Source organism: Orcinus orca, chromosome 15, assembly GCF_937001465.1.
Source record: "Orcinus orca chromosome 15, mOrcOrc1.1, whole genome shotgun sequence".
NCBI classification, from domain to species: Eukaryota; Metazoa; Chordata; class Mammalia; order Artiodactyla; family Delphinidae; genus Orcinus; species Orcinus orca.
This window is the reverse complement of record NC_064573.1, coordinates 87098097-87120696: the sequence shown is the minus strand read 5'-3', so window position 1 is coordinate 87120696 and position 22600 is coordinate 87098097. Positions and strand designations below refer to the sequence as shown.

Genomic DNA, 22600 nt, shown 5'->3' with positions numbered 1-22600 from the left:
CAATTTTGATGGTCACGAGCAATTTATGCTCAGACTTCTACTTCCTAAATTATTTTATCCTAGTAGCAGTGTTTTTAAAAGGCAACAATAATTAAGTTAATGAATTCTCTCTTTCTGGTTTTTATTTGCTCACATCTAATGTGGGAGGATTGCAGTAGGGGATGGCCAGGCTGCCCCAGCTCTAAGATTCTCTATTTTAAATGGTCATTGCCATTGTCAATGACACTGGTATGATTCCAGACGTCTCACAACCCCACTCATCTCTAAACCACATGTAAAGTGTCTTCTCCAGGAGAAGGACCCAGTGTTCTCTCTATCTGAGATCCTTTTCTTATGCAACTCTTTTTTTTTTTAACACACACACATATTCGTTTTTATATTCTTTTCCATTATGGTTTGTCACAGGATATTGAATAGAATTCCCTGTGCTCTACAGCAGGACCCTGTGGTTATCCATTCTATATATACTAATATGCCTCTACCAATCCCAAACTCCCACTCCAGCCCTCCCCCACCCCTCCCCCTTGGCAACCACAAGTCTGTTCTCTATGTCTGTGAGTCTGTTTTTGTTTCGTAGATAGGTTGATTTCGGTCACATTTTAGATTCCACATATGTGATATCATATGGAATATGTCTTCCTCTTTCTGGCTTGCTTCACTTGGTATGATCATCTATAGTTGCATCCATGTTGCTGCAAATGGCATTATTTTATTCTTTTAACAGCTGAGTAGTATTTATTATTTCATTCTTTTAACAGCTGAGTAGTATTTCATTGTGTATATGTACCACATCTTCTTTATCCATTCATCTGTTGATGGACATTTAGGTTGTTTCCATGTCTTGGCTATTGTAAACAGTGTTGCTATGAACATATCTTATGCAACTCTTTAAACTCCCCCAGGGATTTTGCCTTTACTTAAGGGATTTTGCCTTTACTTAAGAGACGCATTTGATCCTGAGAAAGTGGAGGATGCTGATAGCATCCTCTTGTTTAGAAACATTCATTTGAATAATCAACATGGGTGCATATACTCATTTAAAAATGATCAGTTGCTTGACAGATATTAAAGAACAACCCAAGTTCAACTCAAGTATTACGGAGGGCGCATGCGGTATAAGTGCTTATGTTTTCATTCTTAAGTCAATTCCATGATGTTTTTATTTACACTTTTAGGAGCATATAAGGCTCAAGGTTCCAGCCTCAGGATTTCCTTCACCACCGTGCAAAGGGCTTGGAAGCCTTGCTCCTTTGTTAAAATGATGTGATAAGATACATTTCTAGTTTAAAAAATATACAATTTGACTAGTTAAAACATGACAGCTTGTGACCTTTGGTTGCAGCGGGAGATGTCAATTCATTTATTCTCGGATGGGAAAACAAGATGAGCTGCTACCGCTTCAGCACTAGGAGTCGCTGCAGGTCTACTGATGCTGTGAGTCCGGACGGCGGTACACCCAGCCTTCCCGGGCGCCAGAGGACCACAGTTCTGCTCCGCTGTTCTTGCTGTCTGTGCAAAAGGAAATCTTGAGACGGTCTCGTTTCTAGGTGCTGCTTTGCCGCCTTTCTGATGCATTAAAATAACCACAAAACCAACATTTATCCAGTGTCACATGTATTTTACTATTTGGTGGTTAGAGTTGAAAATAATCATCTAAACCATCCTTCCAATGATACGTTGGAGCATGACAGCATCGGTCACTGCATTTACTTTTACACCCAAAGAGCTCACTGATGTCACTGGTCATCTTCTCCAGATGTCTCATGCGATGAGACAAAGATCAATTTACAAATAATTGATCATATTTAATCACACTGGATGACTCTTATGTTGATCAATTTAAACACCCAACTGACAGAGACCTTTGGCCAAAATGAAAAACTGGTATTTGAGAATTGTGAGAAATAATCTTTTTAAAGACTTTTGTGGCTGTTTGGAGGTGGGGACCCTACATCCTGACTTGGACCAACATATCTGTGAGAGAAAAGACGAGAGTAAGTTATTGAAATTCCAAGCAGAGAGCTCTATACTGTTGAGAAAAGCTAGCCCTCGGGAAGAAATTGGAGTGTACACCTGATTTACTGGGTGACCTTAGAGGACTTTTATTAAGAGGCAAAAGTAGAGTTTTTTTAAGCCAGAAGTCTTCCCAGCCCTATCACTGCCATTTGTTTATTCCCCAAAGCATCCTTAAGTAACTTCCAAATTAGTCCGTTGAAAGTGTCCTCAGATTTCAGCTTTGAAGCTGTGGAATGTTTGCTTGTAACAACCTGCAGGGCTCACTTTCCCTTTGATGTTGGCAAACTCTACAAATTGCCAAATAAAGTGTTTCCTTCTGTGGCTGCTCTGAGTTCCTCCCGGGCAGGATCAACTCCCTCTGTGTCACTTTCATAAACTTTTTTTGGCCAGAGATGGGGAGCCATTTCCTTCCATCCATCACAACCCCGGGATGGGCACATCTGATTCAAAGTCCACAAAAAGGGGTTAATTCACTCCCTGACAAAGGTGTATGGAACCCAAGACCCAGCCTTTCAAGCTGAAACGCTGATTTCAAAGGGGCTAAAGAAATCAGACCATTTGATGCTGAGCTGAGAAGAGAAACTGGGTCCTTGGGCTGCGTCTTGCTCGTCACGGGATCCTGGCTCAGGATCTGGTCAGAACACTGGTCGGAGCGCCAGCGTTCTCTTTTGTCTGTGATCAAGTGCTCTGGAAGAATTAGGCGGGGGCTGGCTCTTTCTTTGGGAAGGATGCTTTCTGGCTTAAGACCTTCAGACTGACACCCCCATTTTCCTCCTGATGGTGTGTAGACAGCCCACCCTCAACAGAGGAGCCTTGGTCAACCAGGCTGAGAAGAGGCGGCTCCCAAGGACCACAGAGGCTGGCGCTCCAAACGCAGGTGGCTGCCGCCAGCCCAGCCACTCGCTGTCAGACAGATTTCCTGCTCTGGCCTGGACTTCCATGGTGATTAGCCTCGCCGTCCCGTTTTCTCCATCCTGGAGGATAATACAGCCAGTGCAGGGCACGTAGAGGAGCTCCACAATTGAGATTTTGTTAGGTGAGGAATGAGTAGAAGTGTTTTCAAGCCAGAACACAGGGACCAGGAATTAGACAGGAAAGTGGGGAAGGACTCGGCGTGCAGGGGGCCAGCCGCCCTGGCTACGGCAGAGCCCATCCTGCTCTGGGCGTGGGATTCTTAGCTCACTAGCCTCCCTGGCACCCAGTGGCCACACAGAGGCCAGGTGTTGTGAAGGCAGGAAGGCAGGGGCTCCAGGAGGGGAAGAGAGGCTGGTGAGCTCACGCTTGGCCCCTGCCTCTCAGGTGCTCTCGGAACACCTGGAGATCTTCCAGAAACGTGACTCGGCTCGTCTGACCCGACATCCCACGCTGGCCTCCCAATTCCCTTACACCAACCCAAATCCCGACAAGGCTCTGCATATCTGCTATCCGTCCCCTGACCTCACCTCCTTCCTCGCTCTCCCTGGCTTCACTCAGCCTCAGCTGCACTGTTTTCTCTCTGACCCTCTCAGCTTTTTCACACCTCAGGGCCTTTGCACTTGCTGTTTCCTCCACCAGGCATGGTTAGGACCCTGATCTGTACACAGAGGGTTCTTCTCACCAGTGAGGTCCCCTTTCTAAGGCCATCTTCTCAGAGAAGCCTGGCCCAACCTCTCAGAAGTTAACTAAACATTGTCCTGAGTTTCTTCTTAGGCTCTTTCTGAAAGTATCTTGTTCTCAGTTTGCTTGTATGTCGTCTGCCTGTCTTCAGGAGACTATAAGCTTGGTGGCATCTTGTACACTTGCTAAACCTCCAGTGTCTGGACAATAATAGGCATGTAATAAATACGTATTGAATGGAGTATGGGATCCACCTAACTCCCTTTCCTCTGAGCACCCCAGCCCACGAGGACCCTCCCTTGGAAGTCCCAGCCCTTCGTCTCTGTGATACACTCTACAGATCCCAAGAGATCAAGTATAAGATCAAGTCTAAGGGCAGCATGGTCCTCCACACTGCATTCCGTCTGGTGCCTGGTGCAGGACCCGGAGCATCTCGCATGGCCATCAATTGGTGCAGTGTGGTTGGTACAGCCATCACTTCAGGGCAAAGCCACACCTCCCTCCTTTGAGCTCTCCTGATGCGTATCATAATTAGTCCAAAGCTTAGCTGTGGTTCCAGTGCCCATGTTTCTCCCTCCACTGGACTAGAAGCCATTTCTTGGTGGGTAGAGTTGGACGCGGATGGATTATTTTTTTAGGCTTTGCTTGTACCCCACTCCTGCGTCTGTGGAGTCAGGCTGAGTTCAAAGGAGGTGTATTGGTTAGAATTATTCACATCAGCTGTCGTAACAAAGAAACTCTCAAACTCCTGTGACTTAACACCATACAATCTTATTTCTCGCTGGCCCCAAACCCAGTGCTAGAACGTGACCTTCCAGACTTAGGGGGGCCAGCCTCCCTCCATCTCGTCCCTCTGTCTTTGCTGGGAGCCTTGGGGTTCCCTACTGGACTTTGGCCTCCAGCTGGAAGTTGTGGGAAAAGAGTTTGGAGGGTCACGCCAGAGGGAGGTTTTGTAGGCTCTTCCTGGAAGGGATGGGCATCACTTCCATCCACATTCTTTTGGCCACTCAACCTATAGCCACACTTAACCTTAACCTTAGGAAGGTCAGGGTGTATGGTTTGGCTACAGGCAGAGGTTTTGGTGAACATTAAGCATCCCTCACAGGCTCCCACGAATGAACAAGTGAATGAAAAAGTCCAGGAGGTCTTTTAGCGGTGGGTTTACGGCAGAGGCAGCCTTGCGGGTTCTCCTTGACCTCTGGTAGAGCCTCGCCACCGACAGAGGGGGCCCCCGGGGGCTGACCAAGCTACAGGTAGAAATGCAGGATTTCTTCCAGGCAGCACTGCATATAACTTCAATGAAGACTTTAACGTCCCGTTGAGCGTTCTGTATTGATCCATGAAACAGTAACATAAGGCAAAAGGAGCACCCTACTCTTAATCTTTGCAAAAGGAACCTAATCCCTTAGGTTCACCTAGGGGTTACCTGGAGAGGCCGGGGGTCACCTAGGAGAGTTCCCATATGTTGGGTTTTTAACATCTGCTTGTGGACCCCTGGGAGGAGGAGAGTCAGAGGGGACGGAGGGGAGAGTAGAAGAAGCATCTAGATTTCACTATGGTGACCCAGAAGAACCCAGACTGCAGAATGACGATTCCTTTCTCCTGCCAGATGTCCCATGTGGGTTGCAGGGGGCTTTGCCTCCCTGGGCTGTCTGATGGAGGTCCCACCGTCTCGGAGAAGCTTGAGCTGGTGGTCCATTCAACCCCCCTGGTGGGGGTGTGGGGAGGTGCCCTGTGGACAGCCACAGGCGGGCTTGTCACTGCCTCATCTTAGAAGTGTCCTCATCACTTCCACTCACACTTAGCTGGTCCCCCGCAAGGGGGCCGAGAAGCATCGCCATCCCCGTGCAGGAAGCAGAGGACACCGGATCCTGCACCGTCCTCAAAGGCGCTTCATGGGGAGTCTCCGGGGGGGCTCTGTCTGGAGGGATGCCTTGCTCAGCCTCACCAGGAAGGGCAAGAAGTATCCCTGCTGCGAACAGTGCACTCCACGTCGGAATGCTGTTGCCACTCTTGAAAGAGACAAGTTGTTGGATCTGTGGCCTTTTCTATTTCCTGGCCACTCCACAGATTTGGGGAAACTGAGAAGAAAAGAAGTTTCAGAAAGGTTCCTCTGCACCCTCAGCAGGGATTGATCTGGTAGCTCACGTTTCATCCCAGCGATTCTCAGACTTCAGGCGTTTCTCACCATCTTCATGACTTTTGTCCGGGGGGGAAGGTGACACATGTCCTATCAGTGGTGATTTAATGTCCTCCTTGAAATCAGCCCATTCTTCAAAGACTTGGGTAACTTAATTGAAAAGGCAGCTTACATCACTAAAGGGAGGCTGAGACATCAAACGTATTAATAATGAAAGTAAAAATGAACCACATTCACAAATTCTAGCTAGACATTGTCACTCTGAACAGAAAGATCTGCCTTTCGTTTTATTTTTATTTTATTTTTTTGCGGTACGCGGGCCTCTCACTGCTGTGGCCTCTCCCTTTGCGGAGCACAGGCTCCAGACACGCAGGCTCAGCGGCCATGGCTCACGGGCCCAGCCGCTCTGCGGCATGTGAGATCTTCCCAGACCAGGACTCGAACCCGCGTCCCCTGCATCGGCAGGCGGACTCTCAACCACTACGCCACCAGGGAAGCCCTGCCTTTTGTTTTAAAAGCAAGGGCTTTGCAATTGTGAAAAGTTCTCTTCCAAGAGTTGCTCAGGCCTGAGCCTTTCTCCTTTGATGTGATGAGAAGGGTTGGAAGAGGACTGATTCCGTTGTAAAGAATGCCCCATCCTTGAGGTACCACAAAACCTCTTCTAACTACCAATGGGACAGTTGCCTTCAATCCTTGAATTCCACCTTTACCATCGCCTAATTTTCCTGGAAACTGCTGCAGAAAAACGTTTTGTTTTATGGAAAGACGACAACCCAAACTGCCTGGTGTCACAGCCTAATCCACACAGCACGAACAATTAGTACTATTTAATTACTGACAAAATTAGGCTTACAAATTGATTTATGGCCTTGCAGAGGAAACACATATTCTTGGAGGAAAGCAGATTTCTCACAATTAATTTGAGAGAGAAAAGGCAGGCACGTCGGATGGGAAGTGGTCCCCGAGGCCTCAGCACAGCTAAGAGCTGGCAGGCCTCAGCCTTCTTTTCCAAATCTTCCTAAGGCAGTGCTTCTCCCAGGATTAGTTGTGCTAATTACCCAAAGAAGATTAGATGTATTAGCTAGAACCGCATTCTGGAGAGTGAGTAGCCATGCTTACATCTTATTTTAGCCACTGATCGGGTATCTGGAGTTGCAGCTTCCCCCAAAAGCTTCCACGCCAAAGAGCAGAAAAAACTTTGTAAGCCAACTGTGTATAATGGGGAAATCACCTAACATGGAATCTGTCAGCCACCTTTAGTTCTGAGGATGCAGATAGAGAAAATCTTTTGCAATGACATACCACTTCCCCCCAAAAAACGTATCTAGTGATTGCAATTCTGGACAAGAATATCTCAATTTGATTTAGAATATATAAAATGATTGTTTTTAGTAAAGAATAGGGACCACTAGTTCCTAGTCAATAAATTGGAAAAATGTTTTAAAATAGACTCAGTTTCACATTGAAACTGACTCTGGCAAGCTAGGGTTGGCATTTTGTGCAGTTTACTGTCTCTGCCACTAAGAGGCCAGGTGACGGTGTGTCGGGGACTAAGCCTCAGTTTCCCTTTCACTGAGGTGGAAGGGATAGTGGACTAGACCGGTGGTCCTTGGATGGAAAGCATCGGTATCACCTGGCAATTGTTAGGAATGCAGACTCTTGAGTACCACCTGGACCTGATGAATGCGGGGGCGGGTTCTCAAGGTCCCAGGTGATGTCGAAACTTAAGTTTCAGAAGCACTGAAATGTATAATCTCTTAGGTTCTTTGCTGCATAAATTCTTCAGAATTTTTATAGGAGAGAGATGCAAAGAGAAAAGGCAGAAAGTTTAAGAAATAAAGGAAAGAACAACAGGACAGACATTCAGAAAATTAAACACAGAATAAAGTAGAAGCACATATCATCATCAGGAGTGAAACCCAGACAGACAGTCTTTTGAAACTTTGAAAGCTCAACACTCTTAAAGTGTCGGTATATTTTGCAACCACCGCCATCTAGACTAAAACACCTGTGGCTCCCTTGGCTGGATGATGACGACCCATTTTTACCTTCTGGGGTAAGTTCACCTCATTTGACTTGGTTGTTGTTGGTTTGCAGTATTCTTTAAATATTCAGAACGCTTTCCCTCGCTCTGATTTCTGATCCGGTTAATTCAAAGGCTCACATGGGGAAGTCCTTGGGCTAAAATCATACACTGATGCTTTGTGTCCTTGGTTTCCGGGGTGTCTTAATTAGGGATTCAGGAAGGATAAATGAAGAACTTGTCTCTTATCTTCTCAAGGCCGCGTTGGCCCTTAATGGATCCATTCCCAGCTCCAAATGGGCCAGCGGGGAGTCAGGACGGGATTCTTTTAGGATCACTGACTTGGTGGTCATTCCAGGATAGGGGTGGGGTCAGCGTGACCCCCAGGACGCCTGGCAAGTCAGAGGTCCTCCTACCCAGAGACTGAGGCGCGGGGGTGAGGGCCTCTACAGGCATCTTTGTATTCACGGGCAGGCGGAGAGCCTTAGAAACCCCCAGGCTGTAGGACTTGCCCTCAGCTTGAGGGCTGAAGAGCGAGAGAAAGCAGATGGCGTTCCTGACACCTGTTGGGAGAGCGGGCAGCTCCCTCCCGCCTCCTCCGAGCAGGCAGAACACGCCCGGAGCTCGCCCGCCTCCCAGGCGCCCCCCTCCCGCTCGCGCGCGCAGGGCGGGGTAGCCGCGAGGGTGGGTGAGGGGCAGACCCGGGAGGAGGGATTGGCTGTGCGGATTGGGGCTCGCGGCTGTCACTCCGAAAGGGTGGGGCTTTTTTAAAAAAAGACTAATTTTTAAGGCAGACCCCTAGCGCGCGCAGCGCTTCGTGGCGCTCGCGTCCGTGCCGGAGGCAGGCTTGGCCGAGCGCGGGGGGCGTGCGGGCGGCGAGGTCCCCGGGCCTGCGGGTCCTCCTCCGCGCGCGGGTGGCGCGCTTCCCCCCGGCGCCGGGGGCAGCCCCGCATCCCCGGAGCCGGCCGTGCGCGCCGCGCGCCCAGGGCCCCTCGAGCCAGAGCCGGGGCCGGGGCCGGGGCCGGGCCGGGGTGGGCGGCGCGGGCAGCGGCTGCGCCCCGCCAAACTTTAGGCGCCGGCGCGCGCCCCGGGGCGCGGCCGGGCGGGATGGGGGCTGTGCGCTCGGGCGCTCCGCGCCGCTCCGGGCGCCCGGCCACCCGGCCGGAGGTCCCCGCACCGCCTCCGCCCCGGACGCCGCCGCCCCGCCGCCCCGCCGTCGCCCGCTAGCCCACCCGGAGCCGCCCGCCCCGCGTCCCCGCGCTCCCGGAGGCGCCCTTTGGGGGCCACTTGGGGGCCAGTCCTTTCTGGGTAAACGGCAAGGAACAAATTCGCGTGGATGAAAGTAAAAATATCCTGGTGGGGGTGAAAGGGAGGTGGGGTTTGCCTGCGCGCGCGCTGGACTCGGGAGAGCAACTCCGGAGCGGCGCGCGGTGTCGCCTCCCGCAGGCCATGGATGGGCGGGAGGAGGACGCAGGGCGCCGCGGCCGCTCGCGCCCCTAGCCCGGCGCTCCCTCGCCCTCCCGCCCCGCTCCGGTCCTCCGGGCTCTTGGCGACTGTGTCTTCACCGCCCAGACGGCGCCGGGGAGCCGCCGGTCTGCGCTCCGGGTCTCCGGGATGTGCGCGTCTACGATGGGAACGCTGTGGCACCATTGGTCCCCCGTGCTCGTCAGCCTGGCCGCCCTCTTCTCCAAAGGTAAGGGGACGCCGCCGCCCTCTGGGGCCCCGGGGCGAACTTTGCTGGGAGTGAGTGTGTGGGAGGGCGTGCATGGATGGGGGCGGCCGGCAGAGTGGGTGTGGGTGTGCGTTTGTGCTTGTACACGCGCGCGCGTGCGGCGGCCGAGGTCCTCCCGCTGCCCCTTCGTAGCAGGTGCCTCCCCGGAAGACTGGGGCTGGAGGCCCTGAGTGAGACCGCCCGGGCGGAAAAATAGCCTCGTTCACCCGACCGCGTGTTCCACTCTGGGAGGGGGCCGTGGAGAACCTTGAAAGGAGAGGTGGGCCCCGGGAGGGCTGAGCTAGATGTCAGAGGAAGGGACTGAAGCGACCTCCTGGAAAGGTTCTGGAATTTGGGCTTGACTTTTCCTACTGGCGCGGACCCGTGAGGAAATCCTGCCGGAGCACGCCTGTGTACGGGAGTGCTGTCGCGTGCATCGTGGGCTCCCGTGCCTGTGGCCCGGGGCTAGCTCCGGAGAGGTGGCCCTGCGTTTCTCTAAGAGGCTTCTCTCTCCCTTTGCCTTCTGTGGCTGTTTGTCCGGTGGCAGCGTCCGTGCAGGTTGGACGCGGAGTTTAAACCCTGCTTGTCACCTGCGTTATCCCAGCAGAGCCCCTGACTTGCAGCTGTGAGGAAGGCGGGGATTCCGCATCTGCTTCCCTCATCTGTCTCCATCCCAGCCTGTCATTGGCACAGCAAGTTTGGAAGCTCAGGACACGAATTCCTTGAAGGGAAATTATTCGATTCACACCGGAGGTTGTAGAAAGGACCAGCCATTCTTTCTCCTTACTGATCAGGTCTCTTTATTTGTGTAGGGTTCCCACAGGGGCCTCTTTCCTACAGAGAAGTGTATAAGGAGCAAAGTGGAGCATCTTAGCAGTCTCCCATGTGTGTCCCCAAATCCCTGTACACAGAGTTGTTTTTTTCCTGAGAAGATTTTCGAGATGAGATCTCTCTCAGAAACTTCAAAGCCAATTGTCATGCACAGAGCCTTTTTAATTACAGGAATTTTCTGTTCTCTGAGCTCCTCAGGCATCACTGAGGTTACATCGCTTTAGATCTGACAATAGCCGGCTTTTGTGCTGGTGTGACGCAGGAAGAGGGTGACCTCTGCCCACCCTGCTTGGCTGTCTTTTCGAGTGCGGTCGTAATGGGCTCATGTCTCCTAATTACGAGTTAGAACAATTCTGAGAACCAGCGCCTCGGGGATTTGTGATGTGCACAAGAAACGGAAGAAAAGCTTGAGGAATTCGGTGAATACACCCCAGGCAGACATGAGGTTAAAAAACCCCAGATCCGCAGCAACAACAGCCCCGCAGACTTGCTTGCCTGTGGCTACGAGGCATGTTTCTTATTGGTTGTCACTTGGTTTGATAATAGGAATAGACTTCTCTGTTTTTATGCCGCAATAAAAAGGTTTTATTCAGGTTCAGAATAGCTTTGTAAATATGACCTAACGATTATGTTTCCTCGGTTAGGTACACACATAGTTCTGTTACTGATTTCTTGATTAGACTGAGCAGGGTTGAAGAGAACCGTATTTCCCCTGATAGTTCTGAACTTTTCAAGTGGGAGACACTGAAAATGACCTTAACATGAGGAACTCTGATGTGGAGGTCTCGGCTTGTGGAAGGATGCTGTAAGCCCAGCCTATGACATATTTTGAGTTGCACAGCCCTGAAACCTTCCAGTTGTAGAAAATTTCCTGGTGCAGATATGAATTCTGAACACATGGACCATTCAGTTCTTTTCCCCATATGTTCACGTCTCTTCCCCCTCTCAGATCCTCCGACCACCTGAGAGTTCTAGAAAAGCTTGAAATCCAAGATGGACTACATTTAAGAGGATTTTAGTTGGAAGGAAACGTATGCATAGACACACACCATCCAAAGTGCCTAATTTGTCTGGGTCTGATGGAAAGATGGAGATTATTACCAAATATTAAATATGTGTTTCAGCATATTTTTATATCTACTGCATTGCCTTAGTTCTTTCCAAAGATGGAGACTTGAAGGAACAGATGTACACATTTTCATTACCAGGCTAACGTCTTTGAACCCATATGTTTAAATTTTATGAGCAGGAAGTGAATGGTCATAGAGCAACCTCATAGATCGTTTGAAAATCAAATAAAAATAAAGTTTCATTGCTTGCAGTTCTATGCTGTAGGACCTGGGAACTCTGTTATGAAACAAAAAGTTTTTACCAGCACTGGGGTGCAGTCCCAGCCTTTTCCTGGAGAACAGCCTTATATTAAGTTGTCAGAGAGTTTGTGTTTTATGTTTAGAGTCTAGTCTTCCTGGGGAACCTGACGCAGATTACAGCTGTGCCAGCTTGCAGATGTGTTTTAACATGTTGCTATTCGTTTCATGGGGGGTGGGGGGCAGGGCATGGAAAGTAAAGGGGCCCAAAGACAAATTAATAAGACTAGAGATGGGCAGAGAGCCAGGCAGGTTTTCAGTACAGAGTCAGGAAGGTGGCACCGTGTAGGCTGCTTGTGATGACCCTGACCTGCATCCCCCGGAGTTATGTTCTCTTGCAAATGCCGTTGAGAAGCAGACACTCAGAGGTCTGGGATCCCGGGAGAGCAGCTGCTGCGGTGATGGACCCCCGTCCGTGAGCCGTGTTGGGCACGTGCTCTGCCTGCATCCCGTGGCAGAGTGCAGCCAGCCTCCTGGGCAGTGGCTTTGTGAGGGCACCTTCGCGCAGAGTGTTTCCACCTTGATAGCCTTCCTCTTAGGTCAGCAGTGAAGCATCTGGGCGGCAGAGCATCACCTCTTATTTAGGCAATATCTTCCCACAGCTCTGGACTGGAAGGCGCTTTGGTTTACAGTGACACCTTGTCTGGGCTCTCAGGGGAGGAAGAAGTATCCAGGAGGGAGCACGTTGGGGTGTGTGAGAGTGTGTGTGTGTGTGAGAGAGAGAGAGAGAGAGATAGGGAGGGAGAGAAAGACAGGGACAGAGATAGAGACACAGAGAGAGAGACAGACTAAACTTCATTTCTTACATTTAAACACTGTCAAAATTAAAAGGAGAGGAAATGGGGAGACCAAGAAGTTTCATTTTTCTTGAATTAAAAAGTTAGGTACTAAATATGATCTTACAAAAAATACAGGCACAGAAATTTAGAATTCTAATTATTAAGTTTTGTTTAATTTAGTTCAATTCTGAAAGCCGAGAAAAAATGAAAAACAAAACAAAAACTCCAAAAATACGCTATTGCAGAAGCTTATACTACCCTATATTTTAAGTTCATCTATCCATTTATCCACTCGCCCATTTATTTAACCAGTCTTCATCCATCCATCTATGTATCCATCCATGTATCCTTCCGTGCGTCCATCCCTCCATCCCTTCATTTATATATCCATCCATCCCTTCATCCATAAATCCATAAAATTTGATGACTCAACAAATACTAAAGGCCACAGGCTTTGAGTGAGCATGGGATTCTGCAAGAACTGTTTGCTGGTGTTCTGAGGACACAGGGTTAGGAAGGTACTAAAGTGGCGCTCGATTCAGGGTGGTCCTCTAGCTTGTAAAGTGCACAGACCGTCCATGGTTTTAAGTCATGGGCTCAAACCCCACCAGTTCGGCGTTCAGTTCCCTCTTCCTTTCCTCTCCTGGTTTTCTGGGTCCCCTCTCCTTCCTTATTTTATCACAGTAACTGCTTTTGGAGCACCAACTGTATACCCCACGCCATGCTGGCCGTAGGATAACAGTAGTGAGAAAAACCCACACAGATACGGTTACTGGCCTCCCGGAACTGGGAGTTTATAGAGGAGATAGAAAAAGATGTTAATTATATAAAAATGTAATTATGCATTGTATAAAACTGTTATGTAAAGGAATGTAAACTTTCAGCTGCGATGTGCTAGAGGGACAGGGCAAGCATCTCTGAGCGCAGGTATATTGGCATTGGACGTAGAGCATCTGTGGGATGGGTTGGTGTTTGCAGGGAGGGGGCACGTGAGTGGGAGGGTGCAGACACGTACGGGGACTCCAGAGGGCCAGTGTGGCCGGGAGAGAGAGCCGTGGAGCTTGTGGTTACTGCATGAAAGGACAGAGTGGGAAGTGAACTAGAGATGGGCAGCGGTCAGGTAGGGTGTGGGGATATCCGTGGCATGTCCTCTTTCACCTGGACCACCACCAGTTGCCCGTGGCGTCCTGATGAGGCTAGTGATAGCAGCCTCTTGCACTCTCAAGATGGTCCAGGCGGGGGATGGATTCTGTGGTCGCCCCTTCCCAGGCACTGGTGAGTAGAAGGAGGGTAAGGATGGATTTTAATCAGAGGGTCTGTAAATTTCCCGTGGCTGCCTTAACACATGACCACAAACATGGTGACTTAAAACAACAGAACTTCATTCTCACGTAGTTCTGGAGGCCAGTAGTCCAAAATCAGTGTCCCAGGGCCGAAATGAAGGTGTTGGCAGGAGACTTTTAGGGGAGAATCGTGCCCCCTCCTTATGGGCGCTGGTGGTCTTACCTTCTGGCAACATCGCTTGAAGGTAGTGTCTTCCCGTCTCTCTTGGGTCTGTCCTCATGCCTCCTCTTCTGTGTCTAAAACCTCCCATCGCCTCCCTCTTATGTAAGGATTCACGTGGTTGCATTTAGGGACCACGGGAATAATCCGGATCATCTCCCGTCTTACGTTAATCACACCTGCAAAGACCCCTCTCCCCCCTCTTCCCCCAAATAAGGTGACATTCACAGGTTTGAGGGATTTGGACGCAGATATCTTTTGGTGAGGGTGGGGGAGCACTTTTCAACCTTCTACGGGGGTGACACATTCTAAAACCATTTTCTGTCTCCTCTCCTAAATTTTTAGTACCTCCAGAGGCAGCCTCTGTGTATTTTTCTCTCTGATTTCTCTTCAGTATTGAGTTTAGTACTTTGGACACTGCAAGGGCTCAATAAATTTTTAAGTATCCTTAAGACTGTAGACTATTGCTGAAAGAAACTTTGCACAGTAGTAAAATGGTTTGATGCCGGGGTTTTTTTTTCCCCCTCCCAGTACTTCAAAGTGCTGCAGGAAATACTTCTGTCGATAATAATAACAGCGAATTTTAAAGTAATTTAAAATTGTATGCCAGGCACTGCACTGAGTGATTGCTGAAAGTGCTTTTTGTGAATTTGCAGATAAAACCAGTGGGTTAGATTTTCTTCACCCCATTTTATAGATGCAGAAATGGAAACTCAGAGAAGTAACTTGTCCAAGCTCTTACAACTGAAGTGTCACAGTCTGAATCCTGATGCTTCAGCCCACACCGTTAACTGTTTTACATTCTGCTCGTGATTATGTATAATAACTAAAAAGGAATCCATTTGTCAGGCAAAAATTACATGCGGTGCCTGACGTGCTGAAGTTTGAGGGCAGAGGGGTTTCCGTGGAGTTTCAGCTCTGAGCCTTGGAGGTGGTTCATTGTTTGTTGAAGGAATGAATACGTGAATACCCTGTTTTTTAATTTTCTCAGCCTTCATTTTTCCAGCAGCAATCGGGAATGATACCTACAAGGAACTAAAACATGGATTTTAATCCCAAGGCTGTTACAGAGGTGGAGGGGGTGATCTGATGATGTGAAATTGTGTGGTTGTCTCCTAGGCCAGGATGCTGAAGAGACTTCGGCCATGCTCTCTGAATCCCAGCATCCCATCATTCATCCGCTTCACAAACATGCGTGGGCCCTGGGGGAGGGGAGACTGACGTGGCCTCTGTTTCACCAGGACTAAAAGTCTGGGTAGCTTTTTAGTAAAATTGTAAAGAACGAGGGAGAAGCATGGAGCGTGAAGGCAGACAAGTATTTTTCCTGTTTCCAAAAGGAGAAGGTTGGATTCTGTGAACATATGGATTGGTGAGTTTGACTTTTGATGCCAGACAACAAGCTTGAATTATGGGGCGAATATTGTGAAGGTGCCGTAGCAGAAGTGAGTGGTGATCACAGGAATCCAGCGTGGATTTGTCGTGACACGAGACCAAAGACTCAGGATATTTCTATATCACTTCTGTCGTTTATTTTTTAAAATCTACTTAAAAAAAAAATCTAGGAAGAATTAAGAGGACCTGAGGCCAGGGTCTTCTTCACTTAAATGTCAGTTTTAAGGGTCCCTTTTATTTATTTTTTTAATTAATTTTTTTGGTCAACTTTTTAATTTATTTTTTTTCAAGATTTGGCTTCTTTTTAGATTTTATTTATTAAAAATGTTTTAAGTGTCAGAGGACTGATTTTTTTTAAATTTTATAATTTTTTAAATTGAAGTATAGTTGGTTTATAGTGTTATGCCAATCTCTGCTGTACAGCAAAGTGACTCAGTTATACACATATAGACATTCTTTATTTTATATTCTTTTCCATTATGGCTTATCACAGGATACTGAATATAGTTCCCTGTGCTATACAGTAGTGAGACCTTGTTGTTTATCTATTTTATATATAATAGTTTGTATCTGCTAACCCCAAGTTCCTAATTTATCCCTCCCCCACCTTTCCCCCTTGGCAACCACAAGTCTGTTCTCTATGTCTGTGAGTCTGTTTCTGTTTTGTAGACAGGTTCATTTGTACCATACTTTAGATTCCACATATAAGCGATATCATATGGTATCATTTGTCTTTCTTTTTCTGACTTACTCACTTAGTATGATAATCTCTAGTTGCATCCATGCATGTTACTGCAAATGGCATTATTTTGTTCTTTTTTACAGCTGAGTAATATTCCATTGTATATATGTACTGCATCTTCTTTGTCCATTCATCTGTCGATGGACATTTAGGTTGTTTCCATGTCTTGGCTACTGTGAATAGTGCTACAATGAACACAGGGGTGCATGTATCTTTTTGAATTATAGTTTTGTCCAGGTATATGCCCAGGAGTGGAATTGCTGGGTTATATGGTAATTCTATTTTTATTTTTCTGAGGAACCTCCACACTGTTTTTCATAGTGGCTGCACCAACTTACATTCCCACCAACAGTGCAGGAGCGTTCAAAGGGTCCCTTTTATACAAACCTATCACCCAAGATGTGTGTCCCATCAACTTCCAGAAATTAAGTATCTATAGGGGAGGAAGACCCTTGAACTTAAAGTAAAAAGATTTGTGACATATATTCAAAAAGAGATTAAGTACATATTTTCATGACAGGACAGCAGTAACCAAGGTTAAGAAATATATTTGAAACAGTTGAAAGGGAATAAAAACTTTTCTCTCTCTCTTTCTCTGAACTAAAGCCTAGAAATGAGACTTCGATATACATTTGAAAAGACAGGCAGTCACAAAGAATTTTTAGCCATTAGCGACATTGGTTATTTTCCTCATGTGAAAAATAGTATCTTTTTATGTTTATGGGAGAATTGCTGAGCAGACTCAACTAAGTAAAGAAGGTGGCAGTCAGACTTCAGTTTTGTTGTTGTTGTTTTTGTTTGTGTGTTTGGTCAGGAAAGCCGTGTTGGTAGGTGGGGAGATGCTTAAGTTATAATATAACTCGCTGAGATTCTCAAGGCTCTGGACACAATCTCTTAGGACATTGTGGCAGGAAAAGGTTTTGATATCAAAACCGATGTTGATGTCGCCAATTCTCTGCCTGCCTTTAATCCTCATCACCCTTTAAGTCTCATCTCTTTAGCAGGTAAAACATGGCAATCACTGCCTCTTGCTACAGCAGAAAGCCCAGGACAGAAAAGCCAGGTTCCTGACTTTAGATTTCCGGCAAAAGACAAAAGATTTGGAAAAACATGTGTTCGTGGGCATGTGTTTTCTTGGCACACCCTCTCCTTCTTCACCTCAGTAAATATTTTTTCACTGGGGGGAGAGGGAAGGATTCAGAGGTTAGTTCAGATGCCAGCGTGCTTCTGAGATGCTCTGTGTCACTTCACTCCAAGGATGAGTTAGAGCAAAATAAGTTAGATTTCCCAAATATATTTGGAGATTCCTAGAGGAAGAGAACCTGCTGTAAAAAGCAGAAGGCAGTGACCAGGCAGTGGTCACTGCCTGGCAGTGGTCACTTTTTACCTGCTGTAAAAAGCAGTTTGTGTGCAGTGACCAGGCAGTGAGTTCCAGCGAGGTGCTGAGAGTGACAGAATATTTTCCAGGTCAGCCGAGGAAGCTGGAGCAGACATGGCGGAAGGAAGCCCAATCAGCCTGAGGAGGCCTTGCGGTCAAGATCACGGAGGCGTCTCTGTGGTCTGCCTGTACTGACCGCAGGAGACCGGATGCCATTTGGACCGATGACAAAGTCTGTCGTTGACGTGAACCCTCCTGGTTGTCGTGGGCACTTTGAATCTTTCAGAACTTACACGTGATCTCTGTAATAATGGGAGGCGGGGGATATTGTTTGGCTACTGGGTGAAACGGGGAATCCAAATAGAAACGAAGTTCCATCCCATAAAAAGGAAGACACGTGTGTTTCTTGCTCTCTGAAGCTGGGGACCGAGTTTGCATTCACTCCAGCACCCTTGTCAGCACGCTGGGCAGACACGCCTGAGTGGCACTGAGCCTTGGCGGTTCGTGGGTGCCTGATGGTGTCTGATGGCTGGTGTCGACCTTGAGCATGGTCTGCAGGCTCTCGTCCCAGGACCCCGTCCCAGCCCGTCCATGGTGGACGTCTGTATCGAGACTGGCTGTGACAACAGATGGGATGCTCTTTCGTTAGAGGAGCAGGTTCACAGAAGGAGAGCAAGGATGCTGTGTGGCAGAATTGCTCTGGGAAAGATCTGAAGTTAGAACAGTCTAACACTTGAGATAAGTGGATAGCGCAGCCCGCTGAACTTGGGGCCGTAAATGCCAGCTGGGGAAGGACAGCAGCCAGGAGCTTGAGAGGGACGTGTGCCAAGACAGAGTGGAGGGATATTTAAGGACTTTATCAGATGAATTGGGAGATTTTGATTGACATATATACACTAATATGTATAAAATAGATAACTAATAAGAACCTGCTGTATAAATAAATAAAATTAAAAAAACAAACTAACAAAAAAACCTGTTTCTTTCCCAAGTTCCTTTTCTAAGAAATACTTCTCAGGCCTTACTACCAGGAAAAAAAAAAAAAAGTTGTGTTTATCCTGAGAAATAGTTTACACTTTATCCTATGAACACCGTGAATTTTCTAAGTGAATTTCCAAGTGTCTGTCTTTGCTTGAACTCCTAGGAGTCTCTGAGGCGACTTTACTATTTATAAGTCTAGGAAATTTAAGACACACATCTTAAGACACACACACATGACTCAGCTTCATCCTTGGCTTTATTTTATTTTCCTTATTCTGTCTCTCTTGTCTGCTTCCCTGCTTACTTCTTCTATCCCAGTGCATTTATTTTTTGTAAGCTACTTCAAAGGAATCCTGACATGAGGGAGAGGTAAAAATAAATAATCTCACTGCCCGAAGATGACTGCCTCAACAGTTTGATGTCTTTCGTTCTAGTTGTTTTTCTATGAATTTTTAAAGAGGTTGTGTTCACACTGTCTCTGGGACACATAATTGGTTTTTGACTTTTTTGAGTTCATATGTTTATATAAGCATTTCCTCATGTTTTAAAAATGTATCAGGGATATATTTTTAATGTCTGCGCCATAGCTGAAAATTTTCAGCTCTTGTTGGACAATTATATAATTTATAGTTTTCTGCTATTATGAGGAAATAATTATCTTTGTGCATAATTTTTGCTTTGAGTTACTTTCTTAAAGAGAGTCACAGTTTTTTAATTACTAGGCCAAAGAGTATGGGTAGAGCTTTTGTTGACAAGCTGTTTCCCAGACAGGCTTTACCTTACCTTTTTGTGCAGGTGTTAGCGATACGTGAAAGCATCCGTTTTGTTGAACCTTGATGCCCTTAGCGATGGCACTGTGGGCGTCTGCTGTACCTCACAATCTTTGCCGAGTGCCTTGGTGGCCCCGAAAAGTATTCAGAATGTGTCATGGAGAGAGTCACATCGAGGATGTGGCTTCTGAGGCCCCGAAGCTGTTTTCCTCCAAGTGTGGTCCAGGGCCCTGCGATGCTTTGCCTCTTGAAGGCTGTGCGGTTGGAGCGGGTGAGGTCATACAGTCTGTGGTCAGTGGGAAGATGCAGAATTGCTTACAGTGGGTGCTCCTGGGGATGCTATGTGAAGAGGACTCTGGTCAACAGATAATGTGCAGGTAAAGAGCCTGCAGTTTCAAGGTTATGAGGGAAAATGAAAATGCATTTAGAAATTCAGTGAGAAGGATGTGATTTAGTTACCTGGGAAGATGCATCTCTCCGGGACTTGCTGTTTGGGAATCACTATTATAGAACAGAATCAAAACAACAGGTGGACATTTAAACCTGAATTCTGGGACTTCCCTGGTGGTGCAGTGGTTAAGAATCTGCCTGCCAGTGCAGGGGACACGGGTTTGAGCCCTGGTCTGGGAAGATCCACATGCTGTGGAACAACTAAGCCCATGCACTGCAAGTACTGAGCCTGCGCTCTAGAGCCTGTGAGCCACAACTACTGAGCCCACGTGCCACAACTACTGGAGCCCGTGCACCGCAACTACTGAGCCTGTGCTCTAGAGCCCGCGTGCCACAACTAATGAAACCTGTGCACCACAACTACTGAGCCTGTGCCCTAGAGCCCACGAGCCACAACTCCTGAAGCCTGCGTGCCTGGAGCCCGTGCTCTGGAACAAGAGAAGCCACCGCGATGAGAAGCCTGTGCACCGCAACAAAGAGTAGCCCCCCTCTTGCTGCAACTAGAGAAAGCCCAAGCACAGCAATGAAGACCCAACACAGCCAAAAATAAATAAATAAAATAAATTTATTAAACAATAAATAAATCTGAATTCCTTGATTCTGGGACGTTGATAGAATTACAAGGGCCCCTGCTGCTTAAATACAGCAAAAATTCTTCAAGTTCAGCCCTGAGATTGACCTAGTTCTCCTACTTTGTCTGCCACAGGGACTGTCACCCGTACTAAGCACCAAGGGCTTTGATTTATTTATCCAACAATTAGTTTGTTGAGGGCAAGTTGCAAACACAGTAAGATAGGCTCTGAGGATGTGTCAATGAATATGAAATCAACTCTGCCCTCGAAGTGCTGGAGACTGAGACGTGAACTCCTACCTGTCTCGGGTAAGCCAACGAATACAGGTATGGAAACGTGTTTGATTAAGCGGAGAGAGGAAGGAATGGCAGCCTTGATTTCCCCTTAGAACCCTTAAGACGTCTTTTCTGTGATCTTTGCTTTTTCTTTGTCGACCAAGGTTCTCAGTTGCTGACAACAGAACCTGCTCTGGCCGAGGTGGATTTCCTGAATCGTGTGAGGGGGTGTATAGACCCGCCGTGCACACCAGGGACCCAGGCTGGGGGAGAAACAGCAGAAGCCAGCAAAACCCCCAGCCACAATATCTCCTGTTCTGGCCCAGATCCCACTATCACCGTCGCCTTCCTTTCAGCGCGCATAGGATCCAGCGCTACCCTCCCTCAGGGCGATCCCGACTGAACCAGACACTCTTCTCTCTGCAAGAAGGACTGATCTCGTGTAGCTGCCGTCTCCCCTTGCTCATCGTCTCTCTCTGGGTTTCAGATGGGTGCCTCTGTTCAGTGGCACCCAAGACAGATCTGGAACCCCAGAATCAAGAGATTCCTGCCCACCTTGCTGTCAGGACACCAGCCGCTTCAGTTTAGGAAGAGACCCGCAATTGGTGTGAAATGCGCCAGTCTTCGGTGTCCAGAGAAACTCTCCTCTTGTTAAAATTGATCTCAGTGACCTTGCAAAGAGTCATGTTAAAATATCTCATCTGTGCAACTTTTCTCTTCCCAAGAGGACTGTGGGAAGGAAACAAGGACCCTCATTGTGTGTTTCTCATGTTGCTGGTCATGGTGTTGGTGAACATGTGCTCAATTAATGGCTGATTCAGTTTTGATTTTTCTAGACAGTCTTCTAGGATTTGAAAGTATTCCTTGGGTTTCTCTGAACTGGAGGCTCTCAAGAGGAGGTACCGTTTTATCCTCCCAAAGGCCTCTAGATTACTATCCTTAATCAACCTTTAACAGATCTGTGAAGGAAGAAATCAAAGCAGGTCTTCAGCTGAGGCTCCTTTTTGGGAATAGGAAGCAGAGTGCATGGCTTCCCCAAGAAGCCATGGATTGGATGGAAGAATTCCGCCTGAGTTTGATTTATTTAAGGAAATACTTTCTAGTGATGAATAACTAGACATATTTTGGTTGCAGGTACAAAACAAAAATCTAAAATTGCCTAAGGGATACATCAGTGAGGATGGGCTAGTATGATGGGTAGGCTCTGATGTAACATACATACATTACACATACATACATATATATACATTGCATATGTAATATATAGATGAGTAAAAACCCATGTCTCTGTGGCTTAATTTGACCAAGGTTTATTTCTTGTTTGGTTAGAGTCCAGTTGACCCTCTCTGACTTTGTAGTTATGCCATTTTGAACACCTGACCGTAGGGGATGAGAGGACCTAGGGGATTACGCGGGATGCATTGAAAGTCCAGATTTGGAAATGGCTTCATTATACCCACATCCTATTGACCAGCGTTAGAAACAGAGCCTCCATCTGACTGCAGGGAGAACTGGGAAATGTAGAGGAGAATGTATTGGGCTGGCCAAAAAGTTCATTCGCGCGCAGCTTTTTGGCTGACCCAGTATTTGGTAAACATTAACGGTCTCTGCCTAAAGGAAAAGGGAAATGTAATGGCTCACATAGCTGAAATTCTGGGGGTGGCTGACATCAGGCAAGGCTTGATCCTGGTGCTCACGGGACGCCAAAGGGACCTAGACTCTCTTTGCTTCTCTTTAACTTTATTGGTTCTGTTCCAACGCACACTGTCCTTCATTTAAGCAAGATGCTTCCCCAGCTCAGAATTACACCTTTTTACCCTAAATTCAGTGAATAGAGCATCTCTCTCAACAACTCCATCAAAGTTCCGGACCTGCCTCTTAAAGGTCCCCATTGCTCTGTGAGTCTTCTGAATCAGTGACTGAGCACAGAAGGATGGGATAGGTGCAGGCTGATTGACTCAAGTTTAGCCAATAAGCTCCGCCTTTGGAGCCTGGAGTAGGAACCCACCCAGACCACCCGATAAGAAAATGAGAGGGAGTTAATGCAAAATAGTTCAGAATACTTTTACCAAAT

General features: G+C 47.5%; 1 protein-coding gene across 2 annotated transcripts in view; it reads left to right on the top strand.

Moving 5' to 3' along the window:
• Positions 1-8608: 8608 nt before the first annotated feature.
• TMEM132D (transmembrane protein 132D) overlaps positions 8609-22600 on the top strand; it is a 638604-nt gene continuing 624612 nt past the window's right edge. Inside the window, exon 1 of one of the 2 annotated variants that reach the window (XM_004276640.4) lies at positions 8609-9468. In XM_004276640.4, the coding sequence (XP_004276688.1) occupies positions 9390-9468 (79 nt within the window). In that variant the 5' untranslated portion in view covers positions 8609-9389. The remainder of the gene's footprint in view (positions 9469-22600) is intronic. The other variant, XM_049697911.1, reaches the window with a different exon arrangement.